The sequence below is a fragment of the Scyliorhinus torazame genome, chromosome 13 (genome assembly GCF_047496885.1).
Source record: "Scyliorhinus torazame isolate Kashiwa2021f chromosome 13, sScyTor2.1, whole genome shotgun sequence".
In the NCBI taxonomy this organism is placed as follows: Eukaryota; Metazoa; Chordata; class Chondrichthyes; order Carcharhiniformes; family Scyliorhinidae; genus Scyliorhinus; species Scyliorhinus torazame.
The window spans coordinates 52709400-52725813 of NC_092719.1; the positions used below are offsets into that span (position 1 = coordinate 52709400).

General features: G+C 42.1%; 2 protein-coding genes across 2 annotated transcripts in view; one reads left to right on the forward strand and one right to left on the reverse strand.

Moving 5' to 3' along the window:
• The window catches only part of srr (serine racemase), an 87208-nt gene that overhangs the window by 11494 nt on the left and 59300 nt on the right, over positions 1-16414 (forward strand). The window lies entirely within an intron of this gene.
• Positions 1-16414, reverse strand: part of LOC140388012 (mitochondrial tRNA-specific 2-thiouridylase 1-like) — a 59955-nt gene that overhangs the window by 2855 nt on the left and 40686 nt on the right. The window contains 8 exon segments of the mRNA XM_072471484.1: positions 488-570; positions 1950-2094; positions 4334-4434; positions 6257-6323; positions 7800-7853; positions 7982-8154; positions 11769-11885; positions 13773-13879. Of these exon segments, the coding sequence (XP_072327585.1) occupies positions 488-570; positions 1950-2094; positions 4334-4434; positions 6257-6323; positions 7800-7853; positions 7982-8154; positions 11769-11885; positions 13773-13879 (847 nt within the window).

Consider the following 16414-nt stretch of genomic DNA (forward strand, 5'->3'; position numbering starts at 1 on the left):
CAGCCCCTTGAGGAGTTTCACTCTATCTACCCTAATTATCATTATAATCATCACATACACCTTAATTCGATCATCCCTAATCTTTCATATTTGCGGGAATATAAATCTAATCTGTACAACCGCTCCTCAGAATTTAATCCCTGTATCATTCTGATGAACTTGTGCTGCATCGCCTCCAAGATTCCTTAGGGACAGTAGTCCAGATAGAAACATGGAAGATAGGAGCAGGAGATGGCCATTTGGCCCTTTGAGCCTGCTCCGCCATTCATCACGATCATGCCTGATGGTCCAACTCAATAGTCTACTTCCTATGGAAGAAAATCAATGTTTCTCCAAAACAAATGTATTCTCGTCCCTTCAATTCCAAAGAACTAGTTTCACCAGCGTACCCATGTGGCAGATTTATACCCCTTAGCCATTGCCCATTTCATTTATCTAAACTCTATTAGATTTATATTTTGATATGGAAGAATATGATAGAACTCACTTGACCCGGTGTTGCTGCTCTAACTGGGTTAGCAAGAGTCACCCAAACTGTATCATCCGGATTGAAGATTAACTGACACAGCACTGAAAGAAAAAAGTACAGGAAAACTTGATGTTGACATTCATCAGATGAGAAAGAAATTGTCATATGCGGATTCTAAGGGTACGGAACAAAAACAGAAAATTCTGGACAATCTCAGCAGGTCTGACAGCATCTGGGGAGAGAGAGAATGGAGCTAAATGTTGAGTCCGAATAACTCTTGTCGAAGCTGTCAGAGGATACGGGGGTCAGTTCCAAAAGTGTAGTTGAAGTTGAAGATCAGCCATGTACTTTTTTCAAATATAAATTTAGAGTACCCAAATCTTTTTTTCCAATTAAGGGGCAATTTAGCATGGCCAGTCTTGCACATGTTTGGATTGTGGGGGTGAAACCCACACAACACGGGGGAATGTTCAAACTCCACACGAACAGTGACCCAGGATCAAACCCGGGTCCTTGGAGCTGTGAGGCAGCAGTGCTAACCACTGTGCCACCGTGCTGCCCTGTCAGTCATGTTCTTGGTGCAAATCAGGCTGGACTTGAGGGGGCTGTGTGGCCTACTCTTATTTCTTATGTTCTCAAGAAAAAGTATTGACAAGATAATTAGCAAAGTAAAACTATAACAAAGATGAAAGAAAATGCTTTTTCTAATGTGAAGATTTTCCTTCTGCGCAGCTTCCTTGTTAGGTCGAGTGTCTCAATTTGAAGTTTTGCATCATTTATAGTCTTTAAATTGGTCAATGGCTGTATTGGCTTAGAATAAACATTGCCTTTCAACCCGAGGTCAAACTCAATCTGAATTTACAGATTAAAAGTCTTCCCTCCATCAGCAATAATATCACCAAAAAAATAATAATTAGGCACTCTAAATTTATTTTTAAAAAAGCAATAATATCACCACCAAGAAAAACAGGTTTGGGCAATCTCAGGCTGTTCTTAAAAATCATTAATCTCCAGCACTGCACATAATTCAACAGTAAACTCGCACACCATCTCACTTCGAGCAGTTACAAAGATAGCACTCAAAACAGAGCAATTAAATTATTGATGACAGTTGAAGAAAACTTTAAACCATTTTACAGTGGCTTGGAATTGCTTAATCTTCATAGCTAGTTCAAAAGGATTACCCATTCATACAACAAACTCAGTTCAATATTGATCATATCAGTGTCTCCTTGTCAGCTGATGTACAGTCAGTCAGGAAATTGTTCAACAAAGTGAAGTGTTTTACTGTTACTGGCACCACATCTTAGAACATGTAGGGAAAAAGTGGTTAAACTGATATTAAATAATGCATGTTTTTTTGTTCCATACAAACACTTAACAGTTACTTCGGAGATGACTAAAATGGTTGCTGTTTTCATGTACTGAAGGACCACCAATTCAGTCCAGATGCATACAAGCTAAGCTGACCATTTCTTACCAAGTGGCATCTGGTGCTGGAAGCGAAAGCTACACTGCATCACTCTGTCTCTGAGCAGTTCTAGTGGTGCATCCTGAGCAATCCAATGGACTGGATCAATTTGGAGTGAATTCCTGTACAAAGCTGGATGAGTGGTTCCTGGCGCCTGACAGACAACATATATGGTTTTTCATTATGCATATTCCTACACTTGGGAAGACAGACTCACACAAGCCACAGTGTTGAAGATGCAGGTAAAAGGGTAGCAGAGGAAATTTGACAATACAATGTGTCATGAAATATTTAACTAACATTTAAAAAAAAAATTAATGTACCTAATTCATTTTTTCCCCAATTAAGGGGCAATTTAGTGTGACCAATCCACCTACCCTCCACATCTTTGGGGTGTGTGGGGGGATCCCACGCAGACACGGGGAGAATGTGCAAACTCCACATGGGCAGTGACCTGGTGCCGTGATCGAACCCAGGTCCTCGGCTCCGTGACAGAGCAATGCTAACCACCGCGCCGGCCTCAATATTTAGCTAACACACTGGCAATCATTTGTTAAATCAACTATCAGAAACACATTAAAAAGTAAGTATTGTGTTCAAACATGTATAATATTTCTATCAAATAAGCAACCCCACCCTATTCACCCCACCTTCCAGAAAAGTGTCAACAAAAGCTAAAAGTTTTAGTGGAAAAGCAAAAATAGCTGTGAAAGCTGACAGTCTTGAGAGCTGAATTAATACAATACATCACTGGCAGATGTCTAGAAATGTACAAAAACTTTGTCCAAACATGTTCAAATTGCTGAGCATCATGAGTATTGATTTGAAGACAAGAAGTAATCCGTCTCTCCTGCCCTACTGTAAAAGTGTCAGTATAGATTCTACAGCATATTACCAAGTGGCCTGCACAAAGCTTCTAAATTGCTGAGCATCATGAGTATTGGTTTGAAGACAAGAAGTAATCCGTTCCTCCTGCCCTACTGTAAAAGTGTCAGTATAGATTCTACAGCATATTACCAATTGGCCTGCACAAAGCTATGTCCTAGGAAAGGCATAATAGGAATAATTATACATTTTAGACAACAGCATAAGTTTGGAAAATGACACTTGAAAGCTTAAGTAGCTTATGAGGAAGAGACGGTGCAGACAACCGGAACTAAAGCAGAGATTGTAATTACTAGAACCAGAAAGGAAATGGAGACCTGGAGCATCCAGCCCATAGCCCGACTATTATGAACAGATGGGGGCAGAGTGTTCAGGTTCCTGAGGTTACAGCAGTAGAACCAGGAACCACCAGGAACAATGGCGGAGTAAGAGAAGCAGCAGCAGTGGGGAAGCTTGGGACACAACTTAAAGGAAAGCTGGAAGGAGAAGAGACACGCAAAGCAGAAATGGGAGAAACCGGAGTTACATGTGCTTCTTACTGTAAATATCTTGCTTCATTGAGGCTTTGATATTAACCAGATGCTTAACAAGTGATGCTTGTATTTCTCTCGCAGCTGACTCTCGGGTCTCTTCTACTCTTGCCAGTTCTATTGCTTCTAACTGTTCAGTTCTGGTCAACTTATTGGAATGAAATTTAAATTACGAGATTTTTCTTTGGAAAGCAAGAAGTTCCAATGTCATTTAATTGACGCTTTGACAGTGATAAAGGGAATTGATAGAGTGAGACTGTACAAGTTGATCACTATGATCATTCAGCTTTCTGCAATTTTGTAACTGTGGAAATTTCAGTAGAATTTTTACTGCACTAATCAACTTGAAACGCTACCGCTGACAAAATGAGTAGTCATCTCCATACTAAAAATCTCCTCGGCAGAGGGGAATTATGTCCAAGGAGCCTGAATTTAGCCTAAAAGACTTCTTCAACAGCACCTCCAAACCCATGATATCTACCCCCTAGAAGGAGAAGTTTAGTTCAGGGGAATACCGTCATCTCCAAGTTTTCGGGCAAACACACCATTGCGACATGGAAATGTATCACTATTCCTTCATCAATGCTGTGTCAAAACCTTGGAACTTCTTACCTAATGGTATGGTGAGACCTCACCACATGGACTGCAGCATTTCAAAAAGGTGGCTCACCAGCACCTTCTCAAGGGAAGCTAGGGATGGGAAACAAATGCTGGACTTGTCAGTGACACCTGTATCCATGAAAATGAACTTCAAAAATGTAACAAAGTTGATTCCAGTGTTGATAACTGGTTAGTTGCATAGAGGACAGCAACATAATCCATTTGTGTCAACAATAAATGCAGGTCCAGATATCTCATTTTCTACTAGTTTGAATTTAATAGTGCATATCGAAGTTCATTGTGATGAAATGTCCAATGTAGATATCTATTCAGTAAACTTTGTGTTTCTAACTTTTCCATGAGTTCCACAACACTCACCACAAACACATCCCCCGTATTTATCTCTTTATCTACTACAAACCAGGCATCTCTTTGACCACCTATCCTGGCTCGTTGCCCCAAAGTGAACAGGAACCAACCTAAAACCATGGAGAGAATAAATTGAATTGTAAATGCATATAACCATATCTTGGTTGTTTTGCAAACATTTTACAACATATCATTGATGACTAGTTCAGAAGACATTTTGACTATGTTACCTATCTAGTCTACTATGGAATGTAAATGTTGAGATAATATTACAATTCTTTAATCCTTCAATGTGAAATAATGACAGCCTTAATTCCACTTCCCATTATAAAAATGTTAACTTGTACATGAGTATAACTTCTGTGCTGTAATCTCAATATTCATGTCACTGTTATAAAGTTTTTGATCATTACGCTCAAAATTTAAGTTGCACCTCAACCGGTTCAACAACTTGCAAAGCAGACAACAGCTAAATGCAGCAAGACGCACTCTAGAGGTTTAAATATATATATATATTTTTTTTTTAAATTTAGAGTACCCAATTCATTTTTTCCAATTAAGGGGCAATTTAGCGTGACCAATCCACCTAGCCTGCACATCTTTGGGTTGTGGGGGCGAAACCCACGCAAACACGGGGAGAATGTGCAAACTACACACAGACAGTGACCCAGAGCCGGGATCGAACCTGGGACCTCGGTGCCGTGCGGCAGCAGGGCTAACCCACTGCGCCACCCTGCTGCCCCAGGTTTAAATATATTTAACGGGTACGTTTTTCTGAGTTTGATTTTGAAAGTTTAGAAAAACATTTACAAAAGAAAATGGGGAGCTGACAGCCGCCCATCAAATCAACAACCATGTGTAGAAGTTAATTCAATGAAAAGTTTTACTTGGATGATTGTTTACCAGATTTTGTCTGGCAAAGTGCAGAATAAAATTAAAATAAATATTAAAAAATGATTTATTGAGACACAAATGCTAAAGGAAAGTAGTTGAACTTGACAGAACGCCACGCACCCCCCACCAAGCCCCCGAGCGGTTCTATATTAAGCATTGCATTTACAAATCCACAGTCCAGTTGCCCACAATTTCAAACCAATGTGATTACCACAATGTAGCAAGTACCGTGAAATGTACTGAGGGGTATTTACTGGGAAAGCAACTTGTCTTTTAAAGGAGCTAGCTAGCATAACTAAAGCTTCAGTGATTTTAAACAATTTTAGTTCATTAGATATCCAACTCCTGTCTACCAATATGAGATTTATATTGAATATTTAATTGAGATTGCCCCATATCCCATTATTGCCAGGAGCACTATTTTGGAATAAGATCCACAAAATAGCTGCATGTCCTATTTTACATTACGCCGCAGGAGCCTGTACATTTTTCTTCCAAATTAAAACTCGTGCTTTTTCAGAGCACTTCTGATGTTGCCATTTGAGGGTTGATAGTGAGCGGTTATTACTTGACTCCTATTAGATTTTTCCTTTGTGATAGGTGACCCAAACCTATATATTGCATTGTGCTCATGTTCCAACACACTGCTCTATAAGTACAGGGCAGGATTTTCTTGGTCTTGTGCCTGAGTTATTGGATTGCCTTGGTGCAGCTAACACAGGAAAATTGGGTAGTGCTGAGCACACACCCAAATGGAGGCTGGCCAAATTTAGGTTGTTGAGAAAAACAGATGCTGCTGCCTGAAGCAGCAAAGAACAAGAATTCTGTAATATCTTTAATTTGCCAAGTCTTGTTTAGACCAAACTAACCATACAGCTGCTTGGAAAGTGAGTAAAATGATCTGAAATGGAAGACAACAGACTATATTAATAAAGGGTCTAGATTATCTACAGTGTTCTACAGAATCGTTAAGATGTTTAAGTTTGTCGAGCAACTTGGCATAATTTTTGTACTAATTTTCTTAAACATTGTAATTACCTTTGTGCGTCCCCATAACTTTTCCATCTTCTATAGAAACAAAGTTTCCAGGTCGTGGTTCTAGATACTACAAAACGTTTTATGAATGAAATTACTTTGAATGTTCAGAATTAAGATCAAGTAACTTCTTTACAAGTATCTTGCCAAAACTCAACAAAGCAAATGCATTTGGATTTCCAAAACATTCAGTAAAGAGGGCATTGGCCTTCAGTCCTATTCTTTCCCAGAAGGCAGTGGATGCTAGGTCATTGAATTTATTCAAGGCAGAGTTAGATGGATTCCTGGTAGCTAAGGGGGCCAAGGGTTATGGCGGGGGGGCAGCAAATGGCCTACTCCCGCTCCTAGGTCTATTGTTCCTATGAATCTAGCCCAAGCTAATGGAATTGATATTTAGGATTTTCCGGCCCTGTCGTGGTGGAACTCCTGCCATGAGAGATTCAGCAGCCCAGCTAAAAGGCCCAGGTCCTGGCGGCGAGCGGGGGTGGAAAATTCCATCAATGTCTCTTCCACCTATATGTTTACAGGCCCTAGCTAAAATAAGCTTGGGTATTTTGAATTTTATTTCAACAATGCACAAGTTCACAGCATCATGTTAGGACTTTTACCTAAACCAGGATGACTGAAATGAGCAAAGAAAATATCAAAGTGTTGACTAATCTATAAATGACTGTTGCTGATGTTACTGGGAGGACACTTGGCACATTTATATGACATTATATATCTGGAAACGTAACAGGGCCTCGATCAGTTTAATTTAAGCAGAGTGCTGTATGAAGACACAGAATGTTCATTCACCGATATTGGCAACAGTAAATTCTAAGCCATAGTAACGGGAGAGCAGAACTTTAGATCAAGAATCAAGATTGTGAATTAGATATAAACACAGGTGCGAGGCGGAATCTCATTCAGCTAAAAGTGGTGTTTCGAGCACACCTCATGAAGGCTAGAATGAGCCGGTTTTCCGACAGAGTGGAGGATAGATGCAGTCGTTGTTCGAGGGCCCGGCGCACATATTATGGTCGTGCTCAAAGCTGGTGGGCCTCTGGAGGTCTTTTTTGATACCATGTTGGCAATCCAGAACATTGAGTTGGAGCCTTGCCCACTGGTGGTGATTTCTGGGGTTTCAGATGTGCCGAACCTCCGGACGGGGGCAGATGTTCTGGCCTTTGCCTCGCTCGTGGCAAGGAGGTGGATTCTCTTGAGCTGGAGGTCGACTACACTGCCAAGCACCTTGGCAGGGCTGGGTGATGTGACTGAGTTTTTGCACCATGAGAGGGTCGTTGGAAAGGTTTTACCTTAGTTGGTCACTGTTAGCTGTTAGAGGGATGGGATAGGGGGTTTAGCTTACATTGTTGTGGGGGGATTGTGTTATTGTTTGTTTTTTGTAAACATTGTATAAAAATTATTAGAATTTCAATATAAATATTTCGCCAAAAAGATATATAAACACAGACAGCAAGTGAAAACAATTATAATTCCTAACACGGATGGTCCCAATTTAAAAAAAAGACTGATTTTTTTTTTTAACAAACTGCACACTTACCTCAAGAATAAAGTTTTCAAAATTTCTTTCACCTATAAAACAGATTCCCATACTCTGCAAGAAGCAAAGATAAATATCACCCTATAGCAAGTATTTAACAACAGAATCGATGACTTGTCCAAAAGTAATTGTGTTCAATGTTCACGGTTCACAAACAAAATAGCGACTAACGAATGTCTTACTTCTTTTCTTTTTAACACATGGTGAAATCCTGCCTCAGCTGCCAATTCCTTTACAACATTTTTCCTCAACGCACCAAGAGGAAAGATGGTGTGTCGCAAGGCGTGCTGTGAGATCTGACTCAGGAAGAACGTTTGGTCTTTCTTCGTGTCAGCTGCCTGTAAGAGTTTCACAGCTGCACAGGGAGGACAAATGGGCAGTTAGAGGCAGAATGGCAATGATAATTGATTTCAACATTTCATTTTAGTAGCAACTCGCACAAATTTCGCTAACATGACAACGGCATAAATGAAAATGCTTTTCCAGGATTTTCTGTCCCCCACCCCCCCACCGGCGGGCATGGCCATGTTGACTTTTAACGGCTCTCCAAATTTTCGTGTCCCGCCTTTGATAATGCCCGCCAATGTTGGGGCTGGAAATTCCTGCCTTCCATAGCATGTCACAGCATTAAAACATTGTTCCATCTTTGGCAGCTCTCAATTCTTACCGTTGCTCAATTAAGGGATGCATTTCCTCCTTGAAAACTTCCTCACTTTCATCTTTCTCCCAACAAATGTGATCTCTCCCGCTCTTTAAACTACCCAACTACATTCCTCGCTGAAGCTTTGGAAGCTATTGCCATCTCTCAGATTGCCCATCACCTCGAAGATTCTTGCCAGTATTTGATCTGAAGAATAGTTTTCAGCATAACTGTTCCACTGGGATTTTCTTGCCTATGTTGCACACTTCTCAATTCAATTCAATTTCACTTTACTGTCCATACAGAAATTCATCTCGGGTACATTGCTCATTCATTCAACTGTTACTTATAACGAATAATAATAATAGTAAGTAAATTACGCTATCACAGAGGTCTAACATTAATTAAAATGTATTAAATAAACTATTCCAATGCAGTAAACTAATCAGTGAGTCCCATTGTGATTGCACATCCTGATCCATTAATCAAACTCCTGTCAAAGGGTCTAATGGAGCAAGGCATAAACATGTTCGGGCGGCATGGTAGCACAGTGGTTAGCACCGCTGCTTCATAGTGCCAGGGTCCCAGGTTCGATTCCAAGCTTGGGTCACTGTCTGTGCGGAGTCTGCACGTTCTCCCCGTGACTGCGTGGGTTTCCTCCAGGTGTCCCGAAAGACGTGCTTGTTAGGTGAATTGGACTTTCCAAATTCTCCCTCAGTGTACCCGAACATGCACCATAGTGTGGCGACTAGGGGGTTTTCACAGTAACCTCATTACAGTGTTAATGTAAGCCTACTTGTGACAATAATAAAGATTAGTATTCTTTAATAGCCTGATTTAGCCTGCACCTGAGAAGTTGTAGCCTTTCCCCGAACGCAACGAGCAGTAATACTGAAACACGGGGGGATTCTTGTTGTTCGTGACACTCTGTTCTTGCATCAGAATTCTTCAAGAGCAGATTTCAGCAAGAAAAATCTGCTCATCAAATTTCCTTCCTGGGTGTTTGTGCAGGGGGTCGGGATTGAAAGTACTAGCAACAGTGCCGCTCCCGCTAGCCCCGGGGAAGTACTCAGGGAGTCCGGTAATAATAGCTTCATTGAGAATTTGGAGGCAGTTTCGCCAACACTTTGGGTTGGGTGCAGGGTCAAGGGAAATGCTGATTCGGGGGAACCACAGATTTGAGCCAGGGAGGTGGGATGGAAATTTTCGGATATGGGAGGAGAAGGGGATTAAGACACTGAAAGATTTGTCAAAATGATAATGGCATAGTGTAGGTTAGATGGCTTTTGTTTCGGTGCAACATCGTGGGCCGAAGGGCCTGTACTGCGCTGTATTGTTCTATGTTCTATGATTTGTTTCTTAGGGGTCGGTTTGCAGGATTGAAGGAGCTGGAAGCGAAGTATGGGCTGGAGCAGGGGGAAATGTTTAGATACATGCAGGTTCGAGATTTTGCCAGAAAGGAGACACAGAACTTCCCGGAGGAGCCGGCCTCCACATTGCTGAAGGAGGTGCTGACGACAGGGGGAGTGGAGAAGGGGGTAGTGTCAGTGGTTTAGGGAGCTATTTTGGAAGAGGAGAAGGCACCACTGGAAGGGATCAAAGCAAAGTGGGAGGAAGAGTTGGGAGAGGATATGGAGGAGGGGTTCTGGTGTGAGGTGCTCCGGAGAGTGAATGCCTCCACCTCGTGTGCGAGGTTGGGGCTGATACAGCTGAAGGTGGTATACAGAGCACACCTCACGAGGGCGAGGATGAGCCGATTCTTTGAAGGAGTAGAAGATGTGTGTGAACGTTGCGGGGGGGGGGGGGGGGGGGGGGCGCTAATCACGTTCATGTGTTTTGGTCCTGTCCAAAGCTAGAGGATTACTGGAAGGAGATTTTTAGGGTAATTTCTAAAGTGGTGCACGTGAAACTGGACCCGGGCCCCCGGGTGGCCATATTCGCTGGTTTCCAACCAGCCAGGGTTGGAAACGGGTGCGGAGGCAGATGTTGTAGCCTTCGCCTCGATGATCGCCCGAAGGCGGATCCTGATGGGATGGAGTGCAGCCTCTCCACCCCGTGCCCTGGCGTGGCGGGGGGACTTGTTGGAATTCTTGACTCTTGAGAAGGTTAAGTTTGAACTGAGGGGAAGGATGGATGGGTTCTACAATTCATGGGCATTATTCATCATGCACTTTCAAGAACTGGATATCATCGAACATTGGTTTGGGGGGGGGGGGGGGGTGTTGATGGTGCCTATGGGTGATTCCTGCGGCTACTGTTTGGGGTTTGGTGGGAGGATGGGATCGTTGTTATTGATATGGGGATTGACATATTTGTTACTGCTTATTGTGTATTGTTGGTGGGTGTAAATTTGGGAGAAAATGTGAAAAAGGAGGAGAATGAATAAATATTTTAAAAATTAAAATATCCTTCCTGGGTGGTTCAATCATTTCTGTAAGGTAAAGGTAAAGTCACCATAGTCCCAGATGACCATAGGCTGCTTTCCCTTTTGGTGGTGATTTTAACCTGAGGATCATCACACCTCCGACGAGGGAGGGGCAAGGTTGAGAAGACTTCGTGAATAATTTCTGTACCCTTAAAAAAGAGTCTTCTTTCCCAAGACCACAGTACCAGGAGAGACATCCGAAGACGATAGCACTCTCAACTACAGCTGTATAAAAATGTTTCTTGATTGTGGATCTGCTCAAAAAGATTTAAATTTTCTGATGGTGTATAATCGTTTTATGTCCTTTGGCTACAATGTCTATGCACTGTCTCATCTGAAACAACAATTGGAGTTTAGTTCTAACCTTCTTATTACATGCCTGCCTCAGCATCATGGTAAGAGTGAGGGAACAAGCATTTTATGGAGAGGGATAGATTACAACAATGAGCAATTGGCTCTTAGAAAACATACTCACTCCACCCATGTACAAATGGCACCTCTGCTGGTGTAGAATTCTTGCCATTTGAGCCATGCTTGTATATTTAAATAATGATAATATACTGACAAGGTAGCTGTAGCTCATTTGATTGATGTGGACAGACATCCACATTAAAGAATTATTGATAGTAACACTGTCAAAGATAGCTTACTGACTTGCTGCTGATTATACAGATTTGTCTTTTAATGAACAAATTGTTACAATTCGAAAGGAAAACATTGGCAATTGGCTCTGACAGTGCGTAATTTCATTATTTGTGTGCACAGGTCCTCAGGAGCAACCTGAGTAGATTGGATGAGATTCCACGGTGTTCAAATTGAATTTTTACTGAAGAAATATTTCTCATCATTAAACACAACATAGGGACAAATTAAGGAATATTGAGATTTAAAGCCCTTTACTCACCATCTTTGCAGTGGTTATTACAACTATCTTCAGTTATTCCAGTAGGTTTATTTTGGAAAACTTCTTCATCATGCTGTGATGTTCTGGCATAATGACCGGTTGCCATTGCATCGGCCCCTAACTCAATTTAAAGAAAGTGTTCATTACGTAATTGCTACACATTCCATTGTCTCTTGAGTTAAACATAGGAATACACACGTGATCTAATTTAATGGTTAAAATGTGAGTCTCTACATCAGAAATTTGAAAACAAACTAGTAATTTCAGTCCAGCTAGCATTAAGTGTGCTATAATTTGGCTTCAATATCCTGGATATATATTTCAGAATCCTCTGCTGAATGTGCATACAAGTGGACACTGGGTGTTGAGGCTAAAACATTGCATGTTTTCACAAAGCAGTTAAATACAGCACTGGGGACTTTTCACAGTAACTTCATTTGAAGCCTACTTGTGACAATAACTGATTTTCATTTCATTCACTTGGGGCGGAGGGGGAATCAAAAGATATGGGGGGAAACCGGGATTAGGCTATTGAGTTGGATGATCAGCCATGATCATAATGAATGGTGGAGGAGGCGCAAAGGGCCGAATGGCCTCCTCCTGTTCCTATTTTCTATGTTGCTATTTTTCTATGATGGGCTCAGCAGTTGCCTATGCTTCCCCCAAGTCACTGACCAGCCAAGTTTACATGTGATGTTAGGCACCAGAGGGCTGGAATCACCTGGGAACCAAACCACTGCATGAATCCTCAGGAGGAAAAATGATGGAGAAAAGATTGAGATTTATTTTGCCCAAAGAATAATGCCAATTAGGGCAAACTTCCTATTTGCTCACGGGACCACAAATTAACTAGGCAACAGGATCAGGCTGCAGATAACGATGAACAAGCAACCCCAACATATTCCTATGTATAACTGACAGCTGGGATAGGGTTGCATTCTTGCCATCAGGGCCCTGCTTCTAGTCCTTCCACATCTATTTGAATTGGTTGAAGGATCAAACTAAATGGAAAATTCTGTAATCTCCCTATGACATCTCTCAATTTTCTTAAATAAATTTAGACTACCCAATTCATTTTTTCAAATTAAGGGGCAATTTAGCGTGGCCAATCCACGTACCCTGCACATCTTCGGGTTGTGGGGGCGAAACCCACGCAAACACGGGAAGAATGTGCAAACTCCACACAGATAGTGACCCAGAGCCGGGACTGAACCTGGGACCTTGGCACCGTGAGGCAACAGTGCTAAACACTGCGCCACCGTGCTGCCCAACATCTCTCAATTTTAGAAGTGCTCATACTTACTTGCAATAGAAGTTAAGCTATGATAGGCCTTTATAATGTTAGTAGACAAACCCCTCCACCCCTTTCCTGCCTTCTCTTTCCTGTTCACATCTCTCCTTTCCCCCCCACCATTTCCTCTATCCCCGTCTCTCTCCCTACCCTCTTCTCTCATCTTACCCTCACCCCTCCTAGTCCAATTATTCTCCTGCTTAGTAATTTTGTCCTATCGATCTTGGTCTTGGCTCCAAGTGTGAAACACAGGAGATCAGAAAGTCACTAATAGAAAAGAAAATGAAGTAGCATTTGTAAAGTCAAAAGATATCACAGTTCATTTGATTAATGCACAAGGGCACCCTTATTAAAGAATTAGTGATCGTGACACTGTTAATGTCAGTTTGTTGAGTGGTCAGTTTGTTGAGTGGTCAGTTTGTTGAGTGGTCAGTTTGTTGAGTGGTCAGTTTGTTGAGTGGTCATTTACAGTTAACTGCAAAGAAATAACAGCAGTAATAAGTATGTACATTTTTAAAGGAAGAATAACCAACTGGTAGAAATAAAATTAAATATTATTGTTTGCACAATTCCAAATTATAGGGTGTAAGAAGTGCATGAAACCCAGTTTTTACAGGATTTTTTCAGACTGAATTATTAACAATTATTAGGCATTTTAATCCAAACACAAAATGTCGCATTTTCATGATTGCAGTGAATACATAAGCACTTACCCAGCATTTCCACAGCAAACTGCAACAGATATTTAAATTTAATATTTTTATTGCACATGATGTCAGGGTTTGGAGTCCTTCCCATTTCATACTCCTTTACCAAATTACTAGAAAAGAACAGACAAAACAATGCATTTTAATTAATTCGTGTTCGGGCAATGTGCCTTCCTAACATGAAACCATACACCATAGCATCATCTTAAAATTTAAATACGTAGATTATTTGGAGTTTTGAAGCACCTTCTGAAATGCATGACCACCTTTGATTATGTCATACTACACTGCAACAGAATTTTCTCAGCTCGTCTCTTTTGTAACATGAGAAGGTGATGAGAAAGTGAAGTCCCACAAGGATCAGCACTGAGGCTATTGTTGTTCACAATTTACATCAACGAGTTAGACTTGGAGCTAAAAACACAATTTTTACATTTGCCAGTGACACCAAATGGAGGGGAAAGACACTCAACACTGAGGAAGACTGAAACAAATTACAAGATATTAATTAACTTGAAAACTGGACGTATATAATTGGCAAGTGAATTTCAACACCAATAAGTGTGAGGTATATTTGGCAAGAAAAGTAGTCTCACATTACTCAGAAAATAAGAACCTAAACTGTGTAAAGGAGCAAAGGGATCCAAAAGCACAAGTGCACAAACACTAAAAGGCCCATAACAAAAGCAAATAAGCACCAGAGTTTATTTCTAGAGGGACAATAGCAACGTTTTGGCTCAGCTTGTATCGGACGTTGAGTAGATCACAGTTCTGGTCACCATATTCCAAAATGGAAATAGAGAGTCAAGAAAGAGAGTAGAGATGATTTACAAGGGTGAGGTTATACCCATCAGGAAAGGGTGAACAGGCTGCTTCTCTTCTCGCTCTAGAAGTAAAGGCTGAGAGTTACCCAAAAGTGGTCTTCTGGATTATAAAAGGTTTCAATAGAGGGGACACCGAGAGAACGTTTCCACTTGTGGACAAGTGTAAAACGAGAGACAACCATTAAAAGATAGTGACAAAGAAGTTAAATAGGAAATTCAGAAGTAACATCTTTACACAGAGAATGATGAGAATGTGGTGAGAGTGGTTTTGACTAATACCAAGAATGCATTTAAGAGGAAGCTGGATAAGCCAATGAGGAAGAAGGGAAGAGGATTATGCTGATTGTTGGATGAGGAAGGATAGGAGATTCGAGTGAAGCACAAACGCTAGTTGGCCCACCAACTAGCCTGTTACTGTGCTACAACTTTGATTATATATTTCAAAGAGGTCCAATGATTTATCGAATGGTGATTACAACATATTATTTAATGCTCCAAAAACAAAACATTAAGGCCCATAACACCGAGCTCCAGTGTCGTACTGAGGATACCCCAAAGATGCTAGGAAAATCCCTGGCCCCAGAAGTCCCCAGGATTGCATGGCAACTGCCCGGGAAGTTCAAACTTCAGTTTAGCAATGACCCTCTAATGGGTACAATCCGAAATGCCGATATAAATCGGGAATTTATGACAGTAATAGTCACCCAGATTTAAAACCACTTCTAAGGTTCTGGTTAACTATATCACTGACCCACCTCTGACTCCCGAAGGAACACCTGACTACACCCTCACCTCGATGGCCTTCAACAGCGCTTCCCAATGACTACCCTCGCCAAAGCCAAGACTGCACGCCCATCTCCCTACTGCACCCCAACCCCAGAGACAGCTCTCACAACCCCCAATGGGACCCGTACAGTCTTTGACTGCCCACAAACCTCCTCCCCCCCCCCACCCAAAATGACTGCCATCGCCACTCCATGACTGCATACCTCAACCCCCGACTCCCATCCATAAAAAGGCCCATACCCTCCCAAATGTTCCCCAACCACTGATTATCCTTCCCAGACTCTGACTGCCACCACCGTCTAACAAGTGCTCTCCCCAGCCACCGGCTATCTTCCCAGACCCTGCCCCCGAAGACCCTAGACGACACCCATCACTCCCCTAACTACACCCCCAGCCCCCAACTGCCCACTAACCCTCAGACTTGCCTCCCCACACCATAACCACACCCTCACAAGACTGAAATCCTACATCCGACTACACAACACCCCCGCACCCCCCCCCCCCCCCCCCCACCGGCTACATCCCCATCTGCCTCGACTACACCCTCACCCCCCCAACTGCACCCATAACCCCCATTAACTACATCCCCACACTATACCACCCCTTACCAAAACCCCACCCCTCCGACCAAACTCCCACCCCCATCTGACTACACCCCACATCCTGACCATCCGACCCACCCACCTGCTGGTCACACCTCAACCCCTGACCACCCGACATTCCCCATTGACTACCTGGCTAGTGCTATAAGAAAAGGGGGCATTTTTTAACTGTGACTCAGTTGCCCTCGACACAGTGCCTTGGGAACCTGCTGCACTGCACCTTTCTCACCCGGCCTGAGTCGAAGGTTTGGTGAGAAAGGTGGAGCTATATTTCAGGGTAAGTAACTAAGCAGAGTAGCAATCCGATTGTGATCGGCATTCCACGGAAGTTACAACACTAAAATTCAAAAGCAATTCCTTGTACCTGACCCTTAACAGTTGCACTTAATGCTGAAAGCATTCTTTTTCATTAATACAGTCAATCCAAAGCATCAGA